At 35.4% G+C, this 27,782-nt stretch overlaps 1 protein-coding gene and 1 long non-coding RNA gene across 10 annotated transcripts in view; one reads left to right on the top strand and one right to left on the bottom strand.

The window, feature by feature from the left end:
- The window catches only part of LOC148758399 (uncharacterized), a 245,337-nt gene that overhangs the window by 206,935 nt on the left and 10,620 nt on the right, over positions 1-27,782 (bottom strand). The window contains exon 1 of one of the 9 annotated variants that reach the window (XR_016021140.1): positions 1,491-1,570. The exons of the other annotated variants lie outside the window; for them this stretch is intronic. This is a non-coding gene — a long non-coding RNA (uncharacterized LOC148758399). Of the gene's footprint in view, positions 1-1,490; positions 1,571-27,782 lie in introns of those variants that run through there. 9 annotated transcript variants of the gene reach the window in all.
- NDUFV2 (NADH:ubiquinone oxidoreductase core subunit V2) overlaps positions 1,700-27,782 on the top strand; it is a 32,285-nt gene continuing 6,202 nt past the window's right edge. Inside the window, exons 1-7 of the mRNA XM_019712595.3 lie at positions 1,700-1,858; positions 18,844-18,909; positions 20,347-20,409; positions 20,492-20,608; positions 22,634-22,802; positions 24,107-24,216; positions 27,488-27,564. Coding sequence (XP_019568154.1) covers positions 1,805-1,858; positions 18,844-18,909; positions 20,347-20,409; positions 20,492-20,608; positions 22,634-22,802; positions 24,107-24,216; positions 27,488-27,564 — 656 coding nt within the window. The 5' untranslated portion in view covers positions 1,700-1,804. The remainder of the gene's footprint in view (positions 1,859-18,843; positions 18,910-20,346; positions 20,410-20,491; positions 20,609-22,633; positions 22,803-24,106; positions 24,217-27,487; positions 27,565-27,782) is intronic.

The following is a 27,782-nucleotide window of genomic DNA, read 5'->3' as shown; positions in this document are numbered from 1 at the left end:
GGCACTCAATTTTTTGAGGACATCCTGAATTATCTGAATTATCTATTCTTGGAACTGTTCTATCTCTGCAACTCTTTTCATGTGAGATTACGTACCCAATACTGTTCGATCTACTTTAATGATCTCTCCTGTTACTTGCAGCAAAATACACTCACGGATACATGTACATATAAGCATAAATTCAACCTGAGACTATAACTCTTTTAGAGAGGCCAGATATTTGCACCATGTGCAAAATTTTCAGTCAACCAATATTGAATGCCTTCCATGTGTCAGCTACACTGCAAGTTGTTGAAGGGTTGGGAAGGGCAGGTTTCTGCACCAATGTAAGTTATAACCTCATGGTAAATGTGGTAATGAAAGTAAAGGCAGGCACATTTAGGGAAGATATTGTGAGAACTAATCTAGAGTAGGTCAGACAAGGCCCTAATAGAATCCAACAAAAGCATGCAAACCAGATTCAAAGAATCCATGCCATATCAGTCAGCATCATCTATTTGTAAGTTTGTAAGTATTTAATTTGTGATATATTTTGATTTTGTAGAAGAACTATACTCGTAAGTACAGTATTATAACAGTGTTGGGTTTATATATATTAGGTAGCTTTTAATAATTTAAATCAACATTGAGGGCCAGGATATTTTTCCCTTTTAAAGGGAAATACTGCAGCCAGTTTTGAAGAAACAAACTAACGTAAACGATAAAGCAAAGTAATGGGAACCAAGGCATTTGGTATTTATTCTAGCTCTCCGGTGGCAGCCCTCTGTGACTTGAATTCCATTATTTGTAAAATGATTCATAAGGAGTTGCAATGGAATATTTTAGAGTTTTTTAAATAATGAGGGATACATTTTAAAAATCCCTACACAGCTGTAAGTTCCAGAAATTATTCACAAGTTTATTATAGCAAAGAAAATGGGCAAAAGAAAGGGGGTGGGTACAGGACATGACACACAAGAAAAGAAGCCAGAGAAGGGAAAAATCAAGAGGCAGTAAGTGCCTGGTAAACTTTCTACAGCAGGAAACAGCAGTGCATATTACAGCTGTTACTGAATAAGTACTTGTTGGAATTTCCAGAGATGACCAAACAAACATCAAGAAGGAAGTGGATTTTTTTTTTTGTTTTACTATGGAAAATTTCCAACATGTACAATAGTACTGAGAATAATAAGAGAACTACCACACAGCCTCGATAGTCAATCACTCACGGCCAATCCTTTTTCATTTATATCTCCCACTCTGCATTATTCTAAAGCAAACTCCTGATATTATATTATTTCATCTCTAAATATGTCGGCACACATCTCTAAAGCAAAAGAATGGGAACCAAGGTCTATGCCTAGCTCACACGGTGGCAACCCTCTGTATCTTCAATTCGATATTTTGGTAAAATATGATTTTTGGAGGATTGAAACGGAATTTTAAAAATAACCACAATAAAAAAAGGAGGTGATTAAATTCTCATAAGGCTCTCCAGGAGGGAAGCTCACTTTATAAATCCAGATCGGCGCTTCATCCCCCAAGGGCCCAAGGGACAGCTCCAGGACGCTTCCTTTCAAGGCCGGGACCGCAGCACGGCCCTGCCTTTTACGGCCCTGCCTTTTACGGCCCTGGCTGCCCTCGCTCCGCCCCTTTCCCTGCAAAGTCTCCGCCCACTGGGCCCCAGCAGGCCCCGCGCGCCCTCGCCATTTCCGCGAAGGCAACCGGACGCGCTAGGCCTGGTTCGGGAGCGCGCACGTCGTGCGTCCCGGCTCTCGGGATTCTCGCCTGGAGCCTCGGGGAAGGGCCAAGGGTTTGGTCCACCATGTTCTTCTCTGCGGCGCTCCGGACCCGGGCGACTCGCCTCACCACACACTGGGTAAGGAGGCTCGGAATGAGCCCGGGTACTGCCGCCGCCCTTCTCCCTCTCTCTTTGCCTTCTTTTGTGGTGAGCACAGGAGAGCCCTGGGCTCTGGACTGGCCTGCAGGCGGCGGCAAGGGCATTGCGGCCTTCGCCCTCTCCCCAGATAGGCCGCTGCAGCTCCACCGCGAGCGAGGAGCGCCGCGGGAGGGTCAGCAAATGTAACTGCGGCGGGTGCATGGCCTTCCCCACAGGACTGGGAAGTTTACGCCTAATTTGGTGAGGGAGAGGATGAAGGAGGGGCTGCTCGGTGGTCTGTTGTATCTTGTTTTCGCTCTAGAGCGGAACAAACGCCTGTCCTAAGTCGGCCAGATCAGTTTCCAATATCCTCGCTCCGGAAGGAAGCACCTTGCATATCAAGCCTAGTGACCTTGTCAGGTTCAGCCTACTGGAGAGAACTCAGGAATTGTAGGCTCTGGCTTGCTTGGTTTATGAGCGTTTCCTTGGGCCAAGAGAAAGGTAACCACAGTACTTCATTTACTGCAGTTGCGCTCTTCATATGGGAAAAGTTTGGTAAACCTATCGAACTATGAAAGAACAGCACCACAAATACTGCATAGCAGGATTTTAGTTTGGTCTTTTGAGATCCAAGTACATCTCATTTTAAGCAAGGAAATTGAATCTCAGAGTTTGAAACACTCAAGTTAGCTTAAAAATGCAGATTCCAGAAATGACGATTATAACGGCATTTACTGGAAAGAAAGAAGCCTTTTTGTCCTTGCAGTAAAATAGAAAGGTTGAGCCAGTTTTCAGCAGAAGGGAGGGAGATAGTGCATAGTAGCATGGAATGAGTTCAGGGTTTTAGAGTTAGACCCGAGTGTGCGTGGTGACTTCACTGCCTTTTCTAGCTTTGTGACTGGTTATTTTTCTCACTTAGTTTCCTCAGTTGTAAAATGGGAACGTTTCAATTTGCAGTTTAGTTTTTTAATAAACGTTTGAGGTCTTACTGTGGGTCGTACACTGCTGGACTCCAGGTAACAGTATGGATAATGATGACATTTGGTGACTACTTGCTATGTGCCAACCACTGTGTTAAATATTTACATTCTAAATTTCATTATGAGGTTGGTACTCTTCCCCATATTACAGATATGAAATAAATTTAAACAATCCCTGTTCTTGTATAGTTAATAGTCTCATGTAAGAGGAACTTTGAATTAAGGGAAATATCATACAGTGTTAGAGTTATGAATAAGGTCAGTCAGTTTGGTTTGAAGGTGGTGTAAGATTTTTTCCTGGAGACAGTACTGACATTAGCGATGAGGTCAGAGCCAATTGAGGAGAGGGTACTCTAGGTGGAAAGGTCAACATAAGAAAAGACTATTGATAGTTGGCAAGAAAAAGCTTGGTGGTATGAGAAGCTTCACATAGTGTTGCTGGACTCCTTTGATGAAGGAAGGTGAGTTCCAAGATGAAATGAGAGGGGTGAGCAGGATCCAGATCTTGGAGCTCCTTGCATGCCATGCTAAAAAAAATTGGCTTTATCTTAGAGGTAGTGAAGGATTTCAGAGGAGCAGAAGGACATGGTCAAGTTTCTGTTTTGGATGAATCACTGTATGGGACTGAAGGTGGAATAGATTTGATTGGAGCCAGAGGTATGGAGACTAAATAGGTAAGAGGCTCTTGCAGAACCCCAGATGAGAGAAAATGAGGATCAGACCTTGTCTACCGTGTTTCCCCGAAAATAAGACCTAGCCGGACAATCAGCTCTAATGCATCTTTTGGAACAAAAATTAATATAAGACCAGATATTATGTTATATTTATTATATTATGTAAGTAAAATAAGACCGGGTTTCATATTAATTTTTGCTCCAAAAGACGCATTAGAGCTGATGGTCCAGCTAGGTCTTATTTTCAGGGAAACGGTAGGTAGTAGGAAGTGTAGAAATATAGAACAGATAGATTTTAGTTTATTTTGTTTTTGAGGCAGAGAGGTTAGAGGTGCAAATTGAGGTGCAAAAAATCAGTGTTAATTAAAAAGAACAATAACCACGTAGTGGAAGAAAATTTTAATCAAGTTTTATGTTTTTGCAACTTATCTTTTTTAACAAACATTACCTGTTATGTAATATGTGCTCAATAAATATTTGTTGAGTTGATGAATAAGTTTAATTTTCATTTTTTTCTAGTTTAATTGAGAAATTGACATATCACTATATAAGTTTAAGGTATATGGCATGATGGTTTGATTTACGAGTTTAATTTTTTATTACACAAGTAATACATTGTAGGAAAAACAATATTAGCAACAGCAAATAGAATAAGCTCAAAAAATAAAAATCACCCATAGCCTCATCAACTTGGAAATTACCAAAATGTTAACATTCTGATGTCTGCAATTAACAGACTTCACAGAATTTTTCTTTAATCAGATGATAATTGTTCACAGTTTTGTAATGTGTTTTCCCATAACACATTTTGATCATCTTTCCTTATCAGTAAACATTTCTATACTGCCATTTTTAAGGCTGCATAGCATTACATTGTGAGGATGTTCTATAACTTACATAATCAGGCCCATCTTCTAACCTTTTACAAATAGTGGGATATCAGAATGACCTAGGAAAAATCAGGAAAAGTGTAAATAAAGAGGTCCCACTGATAAAATTCCTTTCCTAAAAGAGAAACCTTTAAAGAAACCATTTACATTTTCAAAGAAATTGCTTATTCTCTTATAATTTCTGCTTTATTAGCTAGCTGCCATTTCCTTCAGCCACAGGCTTGTCAGCTCTTCATTGCTTAAAAAATATCAAGAACTTAATACTGTGTAAGTGCTTGGAATACACTAGTGTGACCTTCAGGCATATTTCTTAATCTCTTTGATCCCCATTTTTCTTTCTGTAAAGTGCAGTAATAGCCAATCAAGTAATTGTCAAGAATTGCCTAAAATGATGAATTATGGAGCAATAGATAGTCAGAATAGGTTTATTTCCTTCTTTCCTTCAGTAATCACCCGTGGCTTTCTGTAATGTTGACATCCCTGTACAACTCATCAGTGCCTCACTCCCAAGCCACTACTTAGTTTAGTAGTGCTGAGAGGGTTGTGGCATTTTAAAGGACTGTGTTTTCAGTTTTAGAATTTTCATTTTTCTTTTTTAATAGTTGCTATCTTTTTTTTTTTCGCACAGCATTTTTTTAAATCAGTTTCAGGTATACAAAACAATGTAATAGTTAGACATATCACCCCTCACAAAGTGATAACCTCCCTTCCCCAATCTGTTGCCCCTCTGATATCGTATCTATCTGTTGCAGTTCCATTGACTGTATTCTCTATGCTGTTCTCCATATCCTGTGACTGTGTGTGTGTGTGTGTGTGTGTGTGTATATATACACATATACATATAAAATTATAGTTGACATACAATATTACTCAGCTTCAGGTGTACAGTGCAGTGGTCAAGCATCTACACCATCCATGAAGTGGTCTCCCTAAATAAGACCTGTGCCCATCTGACACCCTGCAAAATCTTTACAACACTGTTGGTTATATTCCTCAAACTGTCTTTCATATTCATTGATAATATTTTCCTTTATGTCCTTAAGCATGGTTGTAGCGGCTTTGAAATTATTCGGTAATCTCCATTCATTGTCTTTTTTCTTGAAAATGGATTGTTTTTCTTTTTTTTCTTTTTTTTTTATGTTGAATAATTTTGGATTGTATCCTGGACATTGTGAATGATATGTCATAGAGACTCTAGATTCCGTTAATTCTTCCAAAGAGTGGTGGTGGCGATAGTGTTGCTGGCAGTTAACTTAATTGAACTCAAACTACAATCCAACTCCCTCATGGGCAGCAACTCAAAAACTGGTTCAGTTCCAGCAGAGCTGCTTGGAGTCTGCCACCTGTGCATGGATGCATGGTTTGGAGTCAGTATTTGGGGCTTCTTCTCTCTGGCACTTCCTTTTCTGGGATTTCCCGCTATCCCATGCCTGTGATTGTCCCAAACTTGCCTGTGGTTCTTCAAGCCATTAGGGCTGCTGGTTTTCTCTTAAGAGTTTTAATTGCCTGGCACCAGATAGCCTGGGGCCTCCCTTCAGGCTTAAACATGTAAAGAAAGAAAACAAAAACCCTCATTTGCTTCTCCTAAGTATAGGCACCCCTCCTATACTGTGTGCACCTGGTTGTTCTCCAGTGCCTTCAGAAAGTTTTTTTTCCCCTAATTTTTTAAAAAATATTTTGTCCAGAGTTTAGAGGTTATTACTACAGGGTTTGGCTGGATAATAGCTACTCAGCCATACTAGAAGTGGTGGCATTTTTCTTTCTGAAGTTTAAGTTTTGTAGACTATTCCATTAGAGATTCTTAAACCTAATTTTGCGATGGCCCAGGGTATCTCTGTTTTGGCTTGCGGACTTGAAAGGAGTTCTTAAATTTTTTTAAAAAGGCATTTGCATTAGTTTTCTATTGCTGCTATAACAAATTATCGCAAACTTGGTGACATAACAACACAAATTTACTATCTTATGATTCTGTAGGTTAAAAGTCTGGCATAGGTCTAACGGGGCTAAAATCAGTGTGTTGGCTACATTTCTTTCTCGTGATTCTAGGGGAGAACTATAGCGAGAGCTACATTTCTTTTAGTATATGTGCTGCCGAAGCGAGCACGAGAGCTACATTTCTTTATGGTGACTGGTGACTCTGGGAAGCTGCCCTTATTTTTGGCTCATGGCTCCCTTCTTCCGTCTTCAAAGCTAACAAGAGCCGGTCAGACTCTCACATCACAGCACTCTGACCCTGCTTCTGTCATTTGTCACATATCCTCTGACTTTGCTCCCTCTTCCAAATTTTAAGGGCTCCTGTGATTTTTCTTGGGTCCACCCTGATAATTCAGAATAATCTCCCAGTTTTAAGGTTGACTGATTATCAACCTTAATTCCATCTGCAACCGTAGTTCTCTTTTGCTGTGTATGCTAACATATGCACAGCTTCCTAGGATTAGGACGTGGGTATTTTGGGGGCATTATTATTCTACCTGCTACAGCCTTAAACAGTTTAGGGGAAAGAGAAAATGAACAAATATTCAAGTTTATTTGGTGAGGTTCAGTATGCCACTATTGGCACACTACAAATTCACATCTTTATATTAAAGATGTGAACTCAGTCTCCATTTCAAAGATACAGATAGCTGAACTTCCCTTCTCTGGGCATTGTTTAGTACCAGGCCAGTGCATTGGGTAATAAATTATAGGTTCATTGACTATGTTGTTCTGGTTTTCCATTGGGAAACCTTGACTCACCATTTTTTGAGTCAGTTCAGGAAGCATGTTATAAACCAGTTGTTGGAAATTTCTTTCATTCAATAAACATTAAAGACTTACCATGTTTAAACACCTTTTGCTTTGCCTTGTTGGAGAATGAAAGCTACTTTACCTGTGGAATATTTTGCAGGGTGTTATCCCACTTTGTAGGTCAGACATCTGAAGAGTCCCAGGCAAATATGCTCCAAATTATGTAGTATGAGCTAAACTGGGTTTGTTTGCGGGTAGTTTTTTTTATTTAAAAAAAAATTTTAACCTATCTTTCTGAAGTTGCTTAAGTTTACTGAGGGAAATTGGTATGCGTGGTGAAGATTTAAATTTAATAGGTGCTATAAAGTGATTTCACTTTGCTTGGGGAAAAGAGATTGAGGTTCAGGGGCTTTAGAGGGATTAGAGGGGGAGGTTAACCTTGGTACTGATGGATGGGAGGGAGGTATAGGGTGACATAGTGTTATAGGTATAGGTAGCTCCATGTACAAGGATGGTGACCTATGAGAGCACAGCAGGGTGCACAGGGATAACTTGTTGTGGAAGATGAGGCTGGGAAAGGTCATAAAGCTTTGGTACGCGTATGTCATACCACAGACTTTAGATTTTATTCTGTAGGCAGTGAACAATTGTAAGTAGATTAGTAGCATAGTTAGATTGATTCCCACCAACTCCTCCCCCTGCCCCATCATAGTTTTAGGACAGAATCTCAGGATATGTAGAGAAGGTGAGATTGGAAGGTTTTTGCAGCAATCCAGGAGAGAAATGAGAAGAGTTGGAACTGGGGATAGTCGCAGGAAACGTGAAGTAGCAGGAAAGCAATTTGAAAGTTGTTAAGGTAGAATGGGTAGGACTTGGTGACTTATTACATTGAGAGAGTAAGTGAGAGAAAAGGGGACTCGGGGATGTTTTTCATTATTATAATTTTTTTTAAGTCATGAATAGCAAGTTGACATAAAGATAGGAAACAAAATGTAATTATAAAATCGTGTTTCTCTGCATGAAGTGGGGATCAGTATAGTAGGCGAACATACTTGATAATTTCAGAGGTGAAAGGGTACAAAACCTACATACTTGTAGAGTACATGACAGTTCTTTCTGTAGAGAAGCAATTGTTTGGGATTAAACTGCAGAATTACATAGCTGTGATGGTTATTAAGTTTAATTTTATCAGGGTAGTAAAAGTATACATTTTGGGAAATTTTGAAAAATTTCCTTGTAAGTTAAGGTTCTGATGTTCTGAGCCATGATTTGCAACCCGGAAAAGTCATTACTAACATCAGTTTAATGTGCTGATAGTAAAATAAAGACATATTAAGACTATTCAGAGTCAATAGCAGAACATGATTTTGTCCTTGTCTTAACCATTTTATAATACAGCACTAGGAATACTGCACACAATTTTATTCTTTCCCTCAAGAACAACATAATCAAGGTAGACTATGTCTTGAAAATGGTAACTGAAATCCAGTGAGTGTTTCAACTCCTGAGTGAGGTTAGACTTACAATACTTCGGCTTCCTGAGGAGAAGGTTCAGAAAGAGGAAGTGAAGAATAAATTGCAAAGAAGAATGAATGAGTAAAAAGACTTGTTAACTCAATTACAAAATAGTAGTTGATGTTTAAAGAAAATACTGTGGAGTCAAAAGAATGCAATTTTGATTCTAAGGGGATGTCATGGTAGTACCCTGAAAAAGAAAAGGATGCAATTTGAAAAATACAAATAATGTCATGCTATGTTCAGATGGTTATATTTGTAATGATATGTAGTTACATGTCTAATATTTTGCGGTATGGAGAAGATAGTTCCTTATTGTCACTGACTATTCCTTAATATTCCTCAGTACTTCCAAAGATCCTGAGTAGGAAAAGATGCCTAGCATTTCTTATTCTTAGAGTCATTAGCATTTTGAAGATTATTCATACCATCCATAAACTGTAAGCTAGGATATAGATATCATATACCATAAAGTAACAATTCCCAAACTTGATCAAAAGAATCACATAGTATATTTTTAAAATACAGATATTTGGCTCAGCCATAAAAAGGAATGAAATCTTGCCATCTGTAACAACATGGATAGACCTAGAGGGTATTGTGCTGAATGGAGTTAGAGAAAGACAAATGCCATTTGATTTCACTTGCATTGGTATGTGGAATCTAAAGAACAAAATAACAAACAAAAAACAAACAAACTCTTAGATACAGAGAACATCGTGATGATTGCCAAATGGGAGGGAGGTTGCAGGAATGGATGGAAAAGGAATTAAGTAAAAATTGGTAGTTACAAAATAGTCATGGGGATGTAAAGAATAGCATAAGGAATATAGTCAATAATGTAATAGCTATGTATAGTGTCAGATGGGTACTAGGTTTATCGGGGTGATCACTTTGTAAATTATATAAACGTCTAATCACTATCTTGTACGAGTACAGCTGAAACCAATATAATATTGTATGTCAACTGTAACTGAAAAATAAAAAAATGTTAAAATTTGAAAAATACAGATACTTGGGCTCCTAATAGTGGTAGATTTATTAAATTTTAAATAAATATATGCTTATTTGACTATTAGTCATAGGACTAGAAATAAGGCAGTTTAAATGTATACAGCATTTGTGTTTGATTTTCAAATTTTAAAAAGTTGTGTTTAAGTTTGACTAGTTAATTCTTTAGGCTAAAAGCTCTCAAAATCATTTAAGCTTTTGAAAATGAATATTTATAATCAACTCAATTATTTAGGTTCTCCGTTTTTGAGATTATTGAGGCCCATTGTTTGGCCTTTTTATTTCCTTCAGTAGCATTTTAGGACACAAAAAGAGATAATTGGAAACTAAAATGTTACTTAAGCACTTTACTAAAAGTGCTACTGAAGTGTTAATTAAAGCTCCAATAATAATAATAATAATAATAATAGTGGCTAACATGAATACTTATAACGATAATGTGCTAAGCACTATCTCATTTAATCTTTAACAGTTTAAAATAGGTACTGCTGTTACTTTAAAGATGAGCAAACCATGGAGAGAGAGCAACTTTCCCAAGGTTACAGTAATTGGTGAAGATGAGCCTGAACCTAGGTCCACTGACTAATATTTGGACATTTCATTTCTGTGAAGTATTTCTGTCCTTAGGACAGTAGAGTGTTGTTTGTATATGTATTGGATTTTAGATATCTAAAGAATGCTTTAAGTTGTTTGGTCAAGGTGGCTGAAAATAATTATTACTATTATTGCCATTAATATGGTTACCTTAATCTGTAATGCTCCTTTAATACCTGGGCTGTCTGTGTAGCTTTTCTATAATAGAAAATTTGGCCAAATTTTACTGTTAATTCTCTCATAGTGCTGGGGGGGAAATCACTTATATTTATTTAATTGAAATAACATTTTTAAATTATTTATGGAACTTTACTTGGAGAACATTTGCAGAAGCCCTTTTATGTATATTTGCAAATATAACAAAACTTAATTTTAGTGATTAAGGCATGTACTCAAGTCAGGAAAACTTGTGTTTGACTTTTCATTTATTTAGCTGTGTGATCTAGGGGATGCATTTTCTACTTGACTATTGCAAAGATTCTGCTATACTTCTTTTTTTTTTCACTTTCTAAATTTTATTTGGTCTATCAGGCTAGACCATTATCATCTTTCTTGGAGAATAGAATGTCCTCAATTTATCTAATGGAATCCCATATGCAGATTTTAGATTTAGTTCATTGATTCCTTGCTTGCTTTGTATAGTACCCTAACACTGTGGTGGGCTTTTAGTATGTTTTAGACTATGAAAAATGTTGTAAACAAATTTGGTTGGTACTAAGTAAATGAATTACAGTATTTGTAAACTTTGTAGCACAGTATCTGAGGCAGAGTAAGCATTTGTATTTATTTTCATCCTTGAAATAGATTTCACAGTTAATATAAACCCATCATCTACTTTATTAAACTAAAATTCATTTAAAAACTTATTTCTCAAGGATTTTTTTAAAATGTGAAAATACCTACTCAGTGTATCATGGACAAAGACTTTTAAGGGAGCTTTTAGTTTTCTCTGCATATCTTGGCTCTAGACAGCTGTAAGAAATGGTCTTTGCTTGAGCTGATATTGGGGGAGGCTGTAGGTAATAAGCAAGTAGGTACTGGTGAACAGAGGGAAAAATGTACAGGAGGAACCAGTATCACTTTTTCTTCACCATATGTTTCACATGTGAGTTGTGACCCCTCTGCAGGCGCACGCATATTTGGGGATTTTAACTATAAATGTTTGGGGTGGTCCAAAAGGTATATTCCTTGCCTGAATTGATTGTTCATAAAGGAACAGACATTTTCAGTTGCCTGGCCTTAGTCCTGTCTTTCTGATTAATTAGGTTAATAATTCTGTCAGTTTTGTTTTACAGCTTTATTAATTAAGTTCCCCTGGCTGGATGTAGCCTTTTATAGTGCAAATGTCAGATAGAACTGAAAGGTGAGCAGAGTTGGATAATATTAATGTCGAACTACAGATGAAACTAAAAAAAAAAAAAACATGGGGAAAAAATCCTATTCTTGGGGAGTGGGTGGAGGAATATAAAATTTTAATTTTTGTCACTTGAGGTATTGGTATTGATGTTGCAAATAGTGATTAAAGAGAAGGGTGAGCAGAAGGAGCAGAGGACTTAGATTCAAATGATCCATCTGTCACTAATTGCGTGGTATAGGGCAGATTACTGTTTCCGAACCTGTTTTTTAAGAGTAAAATGGAAATAACTAACCATAGGTTTTTGAGAAGTCAAAAAAGATATGAAGTACTCAAGGTTACTTGAATCCAAAGAAAACACTGCCACTATTTGCCTGCTGTAAATCTGTTCCTTCTGAAACACTGAAAAAAAGAATAAGCTAGAATTGGAACCTACTATGAATTCTGTGGTGTATATTAGATAATGTCCTTGTGTATTTAAAAAAGTTACTTGAATTTTCATTTGGAGTTCACTGAATTCAATTGGAATTCACTGAAGTACATACAAACATTTCAGAGTCTAAAGTTTAGTTTACTCTTCGAATCAGTTCAGCCTAGCTACGCAGCTAAATTGTTTTCTTCTGGTTCTAAGACCTGTTGGTCCTGGAATGCCTCTTTAAAGTGAAACTGAATTCAGTTGGAGTAGTGTATTCCATTAGCAGTTCCTGTAGCAGTTCCATTAAGTAGTGTAAGGGTGTTAATTCAAACTTGATATCTTGTTCATTTCTTTATTGAAAGTGTTTGATGTAAATATTATAATGAATGTAAAATCGGTGAAGTTCTTAAAAATATCCAAAATACAGCAGCTTCGAAAACGGCCGTGCACTAACTTGCTATGAATAACTTTGTGCCAAATGAAAAAAAAGAGGGCTGATATTTATCCGTTTACCCTATTTTGTTTGCTTTTGTTTTGTACGCAAATTATCTGAGCCCTTTTTCTACTATTTTGAAGAACTGGGCTTTAGACATTGAAGTTTAGGGTGCTCAAATGCTATGTTTATAATGTATACATGTTTAGGATTTCTGTAGGAATCAAAGAGTGGCATTTACTGTTTAAAATTTTTTTTTAAATACAGGAAATAGCTTGTTTTAAAAAGAGCATGTACATGCATTCTTCTCTCTAAATAGCAGCGTAGTGAGCCAAGGGAGGCAGGCCTTTCCATTTCTAGTCTGTTTTTTCTAGAGCTGTGATATCAGATAGTTCCATTTAAGGGGCTAATAATAAGATCATGACCTTTGTTGTCATTAGCCCTAAGATCTAATGTGAGTTCTGGCACTAGTGGTGTGACCTTGATAAGTGTTCATAACTTGTTTAAATCTCTGTACCCACCCTTTATGAAAGTTGTATTAAATAATATGTAAAAAGCTTAGTGCCTGACATGGACTACTTCTAATAATAATAGTTAATGATAAGTAATAGTAATACAATATTTACTGCATGCCAGGCAAAGTATTAAGCACTTTATATGGATTATCTCTTTTAATAATCACAACCTATGTATTAGGTTGGTGCAAAAGTAATTGCAGTTTAAAAGGTTAAAAAAAAATTGCAAAAACCGCAATTACTTTTGCACCAACCTAATAGTATTGTCATTCCAGTTACACATGAGGAAAGTGGCTGGGGAGCTGGGCTTTTACAATTTTGCTAAATTGTTTCTCTGCATGTACGGTATTTATGGAATCTTAGATACCAGTGGTACATCCCAATTTCCGGGGTGTTAGAATGTGAAAAATTTGGTTTTTAGAAACGATGAAATTGACACTTCCTATTTGGTGTCGGTTCTTTTCAACATCACAATCACCATCAACAGTACAGTATTTTTAAAATTAGTTTGGTAACATTAGGATGATTTGGATTGGGGAAGGGTCAGCTAGAAAACTGGTAAGAGTAATGCACAGACCTGAAATAATGCCTGAAATAGAGTCATGGTAGTAAGAGAGGAAAAAGACTAAAGACTTCATTGGTTTTTAAAAATTGAAATGTGACTGATACATATACATGGCCCAAAATTCAAACAGTATGCAACGGGAGACACACACACACACACACAGCCAAAAAAATGTTACACATTTTAAGAAAGGAAAACTATTAAAATTGTAATATTCAATCTATACCGATAACAAAAGATGAATACAAGTTTGACTTCTGCAATTACAAGAGGTGCTCAAAGTGGTTACCATCAGCGTCCAGACACTTCTGATTACAGCGAACTACTGCTTGAGCAACATTGACCAAAGTGTTAACATCTCTTAAAATGTATATGCATTTTTTTGGCTCCCTGGGCATATATAATAGTAAATTTAAAATACATTAGGAGTGAGCAATAGAGATAAACTATATATATTATGGTAAATATATGTTGTGTATATTAAAGAGTAAATTTTCTTCCCTCTCCAGATCCTTCCTTGGTCCCATTCTCTAGACACAGCCAGCCACTGTTAAATTGGTTTCTTTTATAATATCTCTATGTTCATCTTATTTATTCCTTTACTCCTTATATGGTGTTCTCTATATTATAATATTTTCTATATTTTAAAAAATTACTAGGACATGGAGATGGGGTTGTTTATACATTTTGACCTCCTTGTCAAGAACTGAATTGAAGACTCTAAGAGGGCAGCCAGTTGGCTCAGTTGGTTAGAGCGCAGTGCTCATAACACCAACGTCGCCAGTTCGATTCCCACATTGGCCAGTGAGCTGTGCCCCCCACAACTTGATTGAAAATGACGACTTGACCTGGAGCTGATGGATCCTGGAAAAACACACTGCTCCCCAATATTCCCCAGTTAAAAACAAAAAACTGAAAGCTGTGAGATTTTACTCTATTTGCAAGCTAACAAGTTAACTGGCCTCAGTTTCATGGATGCTTGCTGAGATTTCTGGGTCAGAGAGAACTTTATTACTCAGGGCTCAGGAGGTAGCATGAGCTTCATGTTCATGTCGGTTCCCTTTGACCCTCGAATCCCATGTGAGTGATATGGAGCAGCCCAGGTGACTGTAGTGCATCACACTGAGGAACCCAAGCCCAGCTGCAAGAAAACTTGCCCAACCTTTGCCCCAGAGTGAGACATTCTCTACAAAACTTGAAAAAATAGTCTGGAACAAAAACTGTAGTGCCTAGTGCCTCTGCTCAGATGATGTGCAGAAACCCGAGACCCATGGAAAATACCAGCACTACTTCTTCCTCTTTCCCCACTTTAGGTAAAAATGAAATTTATATGTTAATTTCAGTGGGGGAAAAGGAAGTGGTATTTTTCAACTATCTAAAGTACACTTTCACCAGAAAAATTGACAGTCTTATGTAGATACAAATAATAAAAATAATTATGTGCAGATGCAAGAAACAGTAAAATCTGTTCTTTTGTGTCAGTTGACAGTGACTCTTTGTTAGAGTCACCTAAGAAAGCATGATTTTAAGTTATCTGTTCTTAAAATGCAGTTGTTTAAATCTTCCATTTTTCAGTTCTTAAATGTTTTATTCCCATGTCAGCTAAGCAGATGTGATAATGCTTTAGAAGGTTATATAGTACTTTTAGAGAAACTTGATTATTTGAACCTCAAAACACTTTAGTAAGTAAATATCCCTGTTTTGCAGGTGCAGAAACTGAGGCTTAAAAAAATTAAGTGACTTGTGCAAGATTACATGTTAGTAAGTGGCAGAGTGGTGATCTAAACACAAATCTTAAAAAAAAAAAAAAAAAAGTTAATCTGAAACACCAGTGTTTTTTTCCTATAATTTAGCTGCTTTTTCCTGACTGTTCTCAATCAGTAATGTGACTTCAACGATTTGGACTTGAAAAATATTTTATTTTGAAAAACAAGTGTCTCCGTGTGTTTGTGTGTGTAAACTTATGTGCATATTCAGAATTACACGTCAAAGAGTGCTTCAATGTAAAATTTCCAATATGTAGTAGCTACAGAGGCCTAAAGACCAATTTTCAAGATTATCTGTGTATTTTGTGTGTGTGTGTGTGTGTGTGTGCTTTTTTTTTTTTTAATTTTTTTTTTTAAGGTTTTATTGGGGAAGGGGAACAGGACTTTATTGGGGAACAGTGTGTACTTCCAGGACTTCTTTTTTCCAAGTCAAGTTGTTGTCCTTTCAATCTTAGTTGTGGAGGGTGTCATTCAGCTTCAAGTTGTTGTCCTTTCAATCTTAGTTGTGGAGGGCACAGCTCAGCTCCGTTTGCCGTTTTCTAGTTGCAGGGGGCACAGCCCACCATCCCTTTGCGGGAGTCGAACCGGCAACGTTGTGGTTAAGAGGACGCAATTCAACCAACTGAGCCATCCGGGAGCTCAGCGGCAGCTCAGCTCTAGGTGCTGTGTTCAATCTTAGTTGCAGGGGGCACTGCCCACCATCCCTTGCGGGACTCGAGGAATTGAACTGGCAACCTTGTGGTTGAGAGCCCACTGGCCCATGTGGGAATCGAACTGGCAGCCTTCGGAGTTAGGAGCACGGAGCTCTAACCACCTGAGCCACCGGGCCGGCCCCATCTCTGTATTTTTTAATGTTAAATAAAAGTACGTGGCAGATCCTGGAATAATGAGGAGGGGATCAAATGTTGACCCAAAACTGAAGCTATTCTAATTTAGAGATTGGTGATCTTTAATTTGATGTACAGGGAAATTTGAAAGAGAAATAAGAGTAACAGTGGAGGTGGTAAGTTTTATACCTAATGAATGTTTTGTTTTAAATGAATTTTTTGGTTTTTTCAGTTTGTCAGTTAATCCATGCTAAATAGGAAACCTGGAAAGTAGAGAAAAATGTAAAAAACAAAACAAAATAAGAGGTACTTGTAATTTTGTTATTGTGAATAACAGATAAGCCCTTTTAATTGTTACAGCCTTCCAGTCTTTTCATTAGTGTCCATAGTGAATATAATTGGGATGGCAGTTTATGCTTTTTTTGTGTATTTTGTTTAACCCTCATTATTTTCCAGTTATGACTGTGGCACAAATACTTCTTTCTATGTTATTATATTTAGGATATATAATTGTTAGTTACATAATATTATTTTTGTTGGAATTGTTAGTATTTATTTAAAACCTCCTGGTGCTAGGCTTTTTGGTTGCTTGTGTTTTGCTATAACAAACATTACAGAAAACACTTTTATATAAACCACTATCCTCATACTATTCTTTAGGATAAATTTCTAAAGTAGAATTACTAGGCTAAAAGATGGAAACTTTTTTTAGTATGTCCCTACACCATGCCAATTAGCTATCCTAAAAGATCAGCAATTTTTACCTAATGTATAAGCATGCCCACCTCTCCATACACTCAACAGAATTGAATTATATTTTTAAAAATTTGCTAATTTGATAGCTGGAAATGTTTCATTAGTAATTGCATGTTTTAAATTACAAGTTTATTAACTTTGAATTCTGTGATAGTTTTGTTCATATTTGCTCATTTTTCTCATTGATTTATGTGCATTTATGATCTCCAAGCTATTAACTTTTTGTTATTAAATGTGTATAAAATTTAAGTCATCAGCATAGAGTTAATAGCCGAGAACAGATTAGCTCTCAGGCAAAAGATCTATAGAATAAAGAACATAGGACAGAACTGAGCCTTGAGAACACCCACTCTGAAGAAATGGATAAAAAGCCAGTAAACAGAAAAATGTTAGGGTTCAGAAGTTAAGAAAGGATTGGATACTTTTCTTTTAAATTAATCCTTCCTTATTTTATTATGAAGTCCTTTGTTTTCTCTCACAATTTAGTTAACTCACTAATGTTACTAGGCAAAAATTGTTCTTTGATTTAAAAAAATATATACTGTATCTTCTCAGGTAAAGTGGGTGCAGGTGCTGTCTTCTAAATTTTAGTTTCAGTTAATGTTTCAAAACTTTATGCTGATATTGTTCTTACAGTATTATTTGGGAATTGTGGCCTTAGTTTTATGTTTTCTCAGTCCTTGTTCTGGACAGGCAAATCAGGGATCTAGGCATAACCTTATATTTAATTCACAGATAACCCTGAAGCAATTTGGGAGACATTGAATAAAAGTATAAGAACATAAATTGTCTTCTTGATATGTGTTGCATTCTTTTTTAAAAACTTATATTTCAGACACAAAAAAAGAAAAAATATAATAAATACTGTGTATCCACTTGCTGCCTAAGAAAGAAAACCAACACAGTCGAAGCCCTCTGTGTACCACTAGCTGATGGAATTCTCCCCTCCTCCATTATCCTGAAACTGATATTTATCACTCCCATATTTTATACCTGTGTCTCACATTCTGTACCTGAGTCTTTTCTTGTTAATTAAAGGAAATGTCCTATGTAAACTTATTTCTTTAGTGGAAATATTATTTTTGGACCTAGGGGAAAGTTAATATATGATTGTGTTCTATTATTGTCTTTACTTCCTTCTCTGTTACGTTTGCCGCCTTTGAATTGTCCAACTCTTTGCCAGTCCATGCTTGGTTTAATCCAGTGTTCTGCCATCTATGGTTAGGCGAACCCGGAAATCACAGGATTTCTGTCTGAATAATAGTTGAATTGCTTTTGGGAGGCGGTGAGGGTGGAGAACGGAGGAATGGGGGGAGGAGCAACAGGGCAAAGAAAAATGAAATGAGGTGGGGAGGGTAATCAAATGGATTCCTTTCAAAACAATTGAGTATGGTCAGTCAGCATAGCATCATAAGCAGCTTTCTGGAACTAATGTTATGGCTGGAGTTTCTAAATTAGTAAAGAATGAAAAGGAGGATACAGTTGACTCATTTGTACAGATTATATGACTCATTTGTACAGAATGAAAACATGTTTATGAAGGTCCACACTTAATGAAAGCTGGGATCCGGCTTGATTCAGACAAAAGTGAAAGGCAGTAAGTTAATGGTACATTAACTCTCCAGATGTAAGCCAACAGACTGTCGTTACATTAACTCTCCAAATGTATGCCAACAGAGTATCGTAGAAAGGATACACAACTCAGGAGATCAGGGTTATGGTTCTGGTTCTTCCACTGACTGTTATGTGTGACCTTAGGCATGTGAGTAACCTAACCTTTGGATCTCCATTTTTTATTCCTTTCCTGAAATAGAATGGGCACGTGTAGGGTAGTAGACCAAATCTCTTAAGATCTTTTACTTCTGTAAGTTGATTCTGTTGTTTTTAGTTATAGATCTTAAAGTATTTCCATATGAAAAATTTCTTAAATTTTGTGATTTACTAAATTTTCTTAAAATTTTAGGGAAGACATATAAGGAATTTGCATAAGACAGTGGTGCATAATGGAGCTGGAGGAGCTTTATTTGTGGTAAGTAATTACTTAGATTTCTTTAGAATGAAAAAACTTGGAAATTTGGGTAAATCTGTTGTAATAATCCAGAAATATCTTAAATACCATTGTCTTTGGTGTATCCTGGCCATTGTGGAAATTTAAGTATAGCTAAATGAATTTACTGCATTTCAAAAGATGTGTGGTTTCAGCTGAACATCTCAAGTTTAAATTGATACCAGGGCAACTCTGGGAATAAGAATTTAGATTATTATTTGGTGAAATTACTGTGAGCCCTAATCTGATTTTACATTTTGGGTTCTTAAAAATTAGTCATGTTGGCTCACTGAAGATTCTGAGGCTGCAACTTGGGGAATTCCAAAATGGCACTAGTTTGAAACTCATAGATTTTAGCAATAGAGTGTATACATTGGTAGTTGGCCTTTGTATTTTTGGTTTTCAGGGTTTAACTATAGGGAGAGGTCAGTGAGTTCATGCACAGCTTAAATGCACAATTCAGAAAGGATAAGATAATGTGTCCCCTTTCTCTGATAAGGTACAGTGTTCAGGGATTAATCTGGTGGTGTTTAAAGGCAATTTAGTGGACTTTTATGATTTAGAGTTAGTGGTACAGTTTTATAAACTGAGTTATTTCCAGGCTGAATCTTAACAAGTAAGTTAGCCGTACTATTGATAGACTCCTGCTTTATATTTTATCATCTTTGTCTAAAAACATCAGATTTGCCACATATTTGAGATCATTGTCCAAAATTTCCATTTTCTTTCCTCTTTTATGTCTTTAAAAAAAGAACTCTTGAGAGTTAACACACTGGGGGATTCAGTTCCATGTTCACTATATATACAAAACATTAATCGGTGTAAGTGTTAATCTCAATGTGACTCATTTGATTTCCTGTTGACATGCCATTTCTTGTCAGTTTTTAAAGAGGGCCTACTCTTTTATGGAGAAAAAAATAAAGCTTCTTGCTGTTGGCTAGTTTCTGTAATGTGGAGAAGATATGCTGCTTTTGTCCCTTTCCTAAAGTACTGAGTCCCTTTGACGATTTGATACACTCTCTTTTGGAAAAATGTGCATATGTTCACACTCAAAATTGTCTTAAATTTCCTAAGGCTTCCAATAATTCATAATGTTTTGGTAATTACATTAGCAGATCCTGTCCTATAATCAAGTTGGGTAACCCTTTGTTTTTTGGTCCTAAAGCTACTTCTCTCATTAAATGGTGATTTCTAAAATTTTGAATTCTGCTAACATTACTTTGGTAATCATACTCATCAAATGTGTATTTAAAAATTAGTTTAGTCATTCTTTTTGATGCAAGGATAGATTGATATATATCATGTTGAAAATAAAATGAAAAGATTAAACGATCAGTAATAGTATAGTAATGTGCAAAGTTATTCACCTTTTGAAGGAATTTTGATAATTTTGGAAAACATTTTTTTCCCTTTGTATAGCACAGAGATACACCTGAGAATAACCCAGATACTCCATTTGATTTCACACCAGAAAACTATAAGGTATGACTAAATTATAATTAATGCACAAAATATTTATCTATCTTCCAGATGTATAAAAACAGGTGCTTTTTCTTTGATACAGAGGATAGAGGCGATTGTGAAAAACTATCCAGAAGGGCATAAAGCAGCAGCTGTACTTCCAGTTCTGGATTTAGCCCAAAGACAGAATGGATGGCTGCCCATCTCCGCGATGAATAAGGTACTGAATTCATTTTTTCCTTGGTTCAAAAAGAGAAGAGATTGTGTATGGTAACTTCCTTACGTAGAAATTCCTCTGACAGTCACTATATATATATATATATATATATATATATATATATATGTCAGAATATAAGAGTTTGAAGTCCTTTAATCATTCATGTTTCTTCAAATTGCATTTGTGCTTTTGTTGGTTCCCTTAATAATTCAGAGAACTGAAAGGGAAGAGTTTTTTTTATCCTTGCAGGAAATAGTAAAAGCATTATAGTGAAAGAGGTTTTCTTCCCACCCCCTGCCCCTGCCCCACCCTCCTTTCAAGAGAAATGACCATAATAAAGATAAAAGATCCCCGATGTGTATAATTTGCTGTCAAGATATTCTGAAAATTAATGTGTGATTTAAACACTAGAATTACGAGGAAAAAGGATCTGCTCACAGCTAATGTGAATCTTTTTGATATTTTGCATCTTTGGTTACCACCTTTAACAAAAATTTATATATTACATGGTATACAACAATTGATTATGGCACCTTGGAATCAACAACCTACATAAATGTTATGGGTGACCCATTTAAGTGAAGTTAGTCTATTCATACATCTTTATGATTCATTTTTTTCTAATTGTGTTTTCAGCCGTAATCCAAATATCAAGTTTAGTCATATTCTATTAATATAACTACATTTGTATGGTATTATGTTACAGTGTATAATTTACAAAGTGATATACAAAATCATACATTATTTGATTCTTAGGCGAATCACACAATTAATAAGTCAATGTGATATAATGAAAAATATATTTGACTTCGAGCTAAGAGATCTGATTTTTCTCTGGACCTACTTCCTCATCTGCATTGAAGATTGTGAACTAGGGAGATCTCTTCTAATTGGTATGCTTTCTAAGAGATAAGAGCTGGGAACCATTTCCAATTCAGTGTGTTTTCTACTTGACTGACTTTCTAAATTTTGACTTCATTTTCTAAATTTTATTTGGTCTGTCAGCCTAGACCATTATCAAGTTAATCTTTCACAGGTGAGCTGTTATTGGATGTCTTTTGAGAATACATTTCCTTTAGGTTCCCTGATATGAGAAAGGTCAACATATTTGTCATCTGAAATGCTGTTTAATGAGCTCTTCTTCCATGTCAAAACATGGATATATGCATAATTTTTAAGAATGCCAGATATCAAATCTTAAGACCTGATTAATGATATTTGATCACCTGGACCAGCCTTAGCAAACAGCTAAAATAACGTTGTTTTCCCACAGTTGCCCTGACAAAGAGAGTTGTGCTCAGATAATGAATCCCTTGGTCTTGAACCTCCCCCCCCTCCCCCCCCCACGCCCCCCATTGAATGTCAAAACAAATATTTTCTGTAAATACCTTGATGTGAAAGGTAGGGAAGTACTGGTCTATAAGATCAGCTTTTGTGAAGAATGCTGCAATAGGAAATGGTGTGTGTGTGTGTGTGTGTGTGTGTGTGTGTGTGTGTGTGTGTGTGTGTTTATAGCTATGTACACCAATATAGGCTAGTAGGTAAACTTTGATTCTCAACCATTTTCTGTCATCATACCTTTTGCACGCACTATATATCACCAGTAACATCAAGGCTGTTTTGAAAAATTGGTGAAAAGTTGAAAAGTATAATTTAATTTATTGGAGTTTGGCCACCAAATTTTTGTCAGTTAGAAATTTTAAATTACAAAATATAAGAATTGGAATGATCAAAGTAGAAATTCTTAATAGTGAAAGATTTAAAGATTTAGAGAAAAAGATCTTTTTGCATAGACAAGTGGGGTAACCATTAGCCTCTGGGCTCTGTGTGGTTTAAGTGTAAGATGTCTGCAAAAATGAAGGACTTGTTTGTACCTTGTAAATATCAAATACAGGTATATTTGCTGCTTTTGAAGAACTTTTCTGCCTTTACCAAATGGAAGCAATGTTGAAATATGATTTTTATAACATACCTAAAGCTCAGTTAAAGATTGTAATTGTGTTATTTAAAAATTTTCTAATTTTTTAGGTTGCAGAAGTATTACAAGTACCTCCAATGAGAGTATATGAAGTAGCAACATTTTATACAATGTATAATCGAAAGCCAGTTGGGAAGTATCACATTCAGGTCTGCACTACTACACCTTGCATGCTTCGAAACTCTGACAGCATACTGGAGGCCATTCAGAAAAAACTTGGTATGGGACACATTGTATTTATAACTTTTATGAAAATTAGAATTGTCTTTCTAGAGTTGACCTATTTCTACTTAAATTTTCCAACTTTTGCCATCTTACGGGACCTGTATTTCATGAGTAAATTTTTGTCTTACTGTTTGTCTATCTTTATTTCTTATTTTGTATTCTTTAGTTCTCAACCTCAAAAGCTGAATTTTTCACCTTTTTTTTTTCTAGTCATGTTTGTTTGAAAAGCTTCTAGGAGTTTTAAAGTTTTCATTGTTTAGAAAATTAAGTTTTCACTCATTGTGATATCTTGTGGTATGTAAAAAAGTGACTATATTGTCCTTGTGTTATTCCAAACTAGCCTTGGGAAAAATAAGATCTGAGAACAATAAGAATGCTTCAGGAAGGGAAATTTGAAATATGATGTTATTATAGTAGAATTTACAAAATTAAAAGGGTATTTTTCCACAGAAAACTGCTATTGCATTTATAACTATATACATATATATCAAATGAAGTGAAAGGAGGTGTTTTTAAAAAAATTTTGTTGTTAACTGAATATAAAGTACTTGCATGTTGTAAATATAGTTGGGCAATATTGAAGTATATAAAACAGAAAGCTGAAGTTTGTTCAGAATCCCACACCCTACCTTCAAGGTACAAATTTTGATAATAGTTGAGTATATCAGTTTTAGGTTTCACATTATTTTAATTATTTTCATTATTAAATACTTAAATACATCTGTGTTTGCTTTATGTACTTTATTTTGGCTACAACATGCTTGTCTGCCTCATTTTTCTATTATAACTTTATTCTGCAGTTACTTTCATGTGTACCTACCTTTGCATACTTATCCTATTGTATACTGAAATTGTTTATAGGAAGTAGAATTGCTGGGTCAGATTTTTACTATATTTTGCCAAAATGTCTTCCCTAAAGATTGGAGCGTAGTTGTTTTCCTCACAGTCTTAATGTTTGACATTAGCAGTTTTCTGAGTTTTTGCCAGTCTGGTAGTATGACTTATTTTAGTAGGTTAATTATCACAATCAAAATGAAAATTATATAGCCTGAAGCACTGCTGTATGACAACAAACACTGATGAGTCTCCTGAAATTTGGTTTTTAAAGGAACAAATTCACTTGAGAAATCCTTGAATGTTCTAGTGTAATTATACAGAGTTGTTTTACTTAAAAAATTTAATGCTTCTAAATACTTTTTGTATACTTCTATAATATGTTGGGTGTGTTTTCTTTTTTCTTCTAAACCATTGCTATTAAAATATAACCTGGTTCTCATGGTGATCATTTATATTTTTAGGAATAAAGGTTGGGGAGACTACATCTGACAAACTTTTCACTCTTATAGAGGTGGAATGTTTAGGGGCCTGTGTAAACGCACCAATGGTTCAAATAAATGACAACTACTATGTGAGTATTTCACTTAATATAAAGTTGTATGATGTCATATTTAACATCTTTGGTTTCCCATTTTGTACAAGTTGGTTTCTGAATTAACTCATGTAGAGGAATATGGATATATTCTTCTAAATATGACATACATATCCAGAAGGTTCTTTTTTTTTTCTGGTTTCCAAAGTTTATTAAAAATCAAATAGAAAACTTTTCATAAAAATATGTTAGTTTTAGCTTCCACATTATTGTCCACCAGAAGATTTTTTTAAAAAATTATCTTTAAACATTTTTGCATTTAATTGCAGGAGATACTGATACGTTTTTAAAACATTTAAATTATGAAAAATGTAATAATTTACATATAAATACAGAAAATAACCGCCAAGACTTCACAGTAATAACGTTTTCCCACACTTAAGTAAATTTATTACTATTATTATTTGTAGAAATAAGCTACAGATGTAGTAGGTAAACCATTCCCACCCCTACCAAAAATAATAATTATTATTATTTGTAGAAATAAGTTAGATGTAGTAGGTAAACTATTCCCACTCCTACCAAAAGTCTTATTCCTTTCCAGTCATTCTCAGACGTTACCACTATCATAAATTTAGTGTGTATTCTTCCTGTACATGTTTTTAAACTTTTCAAATACATGTATCCAGCCATGCTAATATGTAATACTATATTGCTTGTTCTAAAAATTTTAGAAACAGTATCATACCTCTCTCTAAGTACTGTTTTAGCCAGATCTCACAAGTTTTGATTAATATTTTCATGATTAGGTCTAAATATTTTTAAATTTGCATTTTGACCTATGTTTTTTAGAAGTGTTCTTAATATCCAGGTGTCTGGAGTTTTCTTTTTTCCAATTGTCTGCTACCCTAATTATATTATGGTTTTCATTCACAGTATCTTGTTAACTCATACTTCTTAGAAATTTGTTTATGGAAATTTTTTGAGACCTGTATTAAAGGTGGATTCTTCAAGAAGGGATTTGTTTTGCTCCTCTCTTTGCTCCTGGAAATGCTACAGGCCCCAAAGAAAGCACCTCTCCTTACACCTTCCCCATCTCCCTCAATGCGTAAGATTCCAGGCTAGCAGTTTTTTGAGGGACAGTTTAATAGCTAGTTACCCATATATTGAGGGTATAGCTTTTTGGAGTCTTAATTTCATGTGATTTGGATGTCTCTTGTGGCCTGGGGCTTTGAGCCGTGCCCCTCTATGCTATGAAACCCTGAGGTCAAGTTTGCTTGGTATTCCACTTCTTTACCTGGGTTCAGTTTTGGTCTCTGGGTACTTTTTTGTCTGCATTGTGTATTGGTGCAATTTAAAAAAATTTTTTCGTTTTTTATTTTACCTAGTATTTGTAGTTGTTACAACAGAAAGTTCAATCAGGTTAGTTACTCTGCCATAATGCCTCAAATGGATATGTACAAGATTTTTTTCTGTGTTTTTTGTTTGTTTGTTTGTTCTTTGAGTTGAAATTTGATTTCTTTGGCCTTTTAGATTTCTAAGGTATTTTCATTCTCTGTAGTGATTTTCTTCATTTTAATGATCAGTAATTTAAATTTCTTACCTTACCTATTTCCCATACTTAAAAAAAGTGTCCTTTAAAAATATGGCAACAGCTTTCCCTTTTCCCACATTTTTGTAATTTACCCATAATAATGAAGATCTCGATTTAAGCAGGAATTAGACAGTCAAGGCTTTGTATGAAGCATTGTAAGTCTAAATATAATAGCGTACAGATTCATCCAAGAACTGAAAATTCTTTAAGTTAGTAATGGTATGGTTTTTGGCAAGGCAATTAACTTACAGATCTCAGTTGATGAGTGGATAAAATGAAATAGTTACAAACTTTTGATTGGATCGTGCTTAGGAAAAAAACAGCTATCAGTTTTGAGGATGGTTAGACAGATTTGAATATAGACTTAACATTTGATTTTATTAAGGAATTATTGTTAATTAGGTGTGGTGATGGAATTATATTATTTAAGAGAATTTTCTTATTCTTAGGAGGTGCCTGGCGAAGTATTAAGGGTGAAGTGTCAGGATGTTTGCCGCTTGCTTTCAAATGGTACAGCCAAAAAAAAGCACATATTTGTACATAATGTAAATAAGGCAAATTAAAAATTGTTGAATCTAGGTGATAGGAATATGGGTGTATTTATGTATAGTTTTCAAATCCTCATAATAAAGAGTTGGGGGAGGAATAATATCATTAGATGAGTTTAAAGATTTCTTTTAGCTATGAAGTTCTGAACGTCTGTTAAACCCTAAGCAGTTTGAAAGCAGTTTTTATTTTTATAAATGTCTAATTATTCAACAAATATTAAAGGCCTTTTAAGTGGCTAGTCAGTGAAGTATTGAATTATGATTTCTCTAACATAATACTAAGGTCCTATAAAACATTTTGTTACATACTTAACAGTTTTGGATGGGGAGAGGGGATATAATGTAGTCTAGGCATTTTTCTCTTAGTTTAATCTTGCTCATTCTGTTTTGATTGTCTTTTGATTAAACCTAGGTTGCAGCAGCTAGTCACACAAGGGTGTGAGTTTATGTGTTTTAATTGTATTTGTTATTTTAAATAACAACCCTTTCTTGAGGTAAAAAGTTTACACCAGTGCACAGTGTATAAAATATAGGGGCTGTTCTGGTTGAAAATGGGGATCAGAGGCTCAGGATCATTAAAATAAATGTGTCAAAAAGAATTTTTTTAACCATTTTCTTCAAAATTTAAGTGAATTTTGAAACGGTGAATTTCACCTGGGAAAGAAAAAAGATACCGCTCGGGTATTAGACCTTTAGGTTAGGGATGGATATTAGGCATCTACTTTTAAGTTAGCTGGTGCTAACTTCTATTTTTCCACCTCAGTGTTTCTTCAAAGACATAGCATTTGTTGAACATGTACCACAGCACTGTTCTATTTTATATATTTTCTCATTTAATCTTCAGAAAAACTCTGACGTAGGTTTACAAATGAAGAAACAAACTTAAAGAGGATAAGTAACTTGTCTAAGATCACTGGCTAGTAAGTGTTAGGGTCAGGACTCAAATGCAAAACTGTTTCACTTCAAAGCACTGTGTTTTACCTCTTCAGCTACTGCTCTGAATATTGCATTTAGCAGTATACTATATATGGGAGTTATTCAGTTGCTGCTACCTTGGTTACTAACTTCTGAGTTGATAGAGATAATAAACCAAGTGATATTACGGATTTACACAGATTTTAATAGTAGATTAAATTTTAATCTGACTATTTTAATATTTTTTTTGCAGGAGGATCTGACACCTAAGGATATTGAGGAGATTATTGATGAGCTCAAGGCTGGCAAAATTCCAAAACCTGGGCCAAGGTATGCTTTTATTTCTGTATAATGAATTATAATGGTTTAACCTAACGTAGTCTTTCACATGAACTCACTTTTTAAAACTTTATAGCCTAAGTTCCCACACGTTGTGAGGAGCCTTGGATAGTATCCAAACCAGTCTGTCACCTCAAGCAAAAATTTTTTTTTCCTCTCTGACACTCTCCCAGATAGTCATCTGGTATCTACTTGAATGTTTATAAAGA

Source organism: Rhinolophus sinicus, chromosome 4 (genome assembly GCF_057876585.1).
Source record: "Rhinolophus sinicus isolate RSI-liver-muscle chromosome 4, RSI-T2T, whole genome shotgun sequence".
Classification (NCBI taxonomy): Eukaryota; Metazoa; Chordata; class Mammalia; order Chiroptera; family Rhinolophidae; genus Rhinolophus; species Rhinolophus sinicus.
Note: the sequence above shows the minus strand (reverse complement) of the source record. Positions and strands in the feature narration are given on the sequence as shown.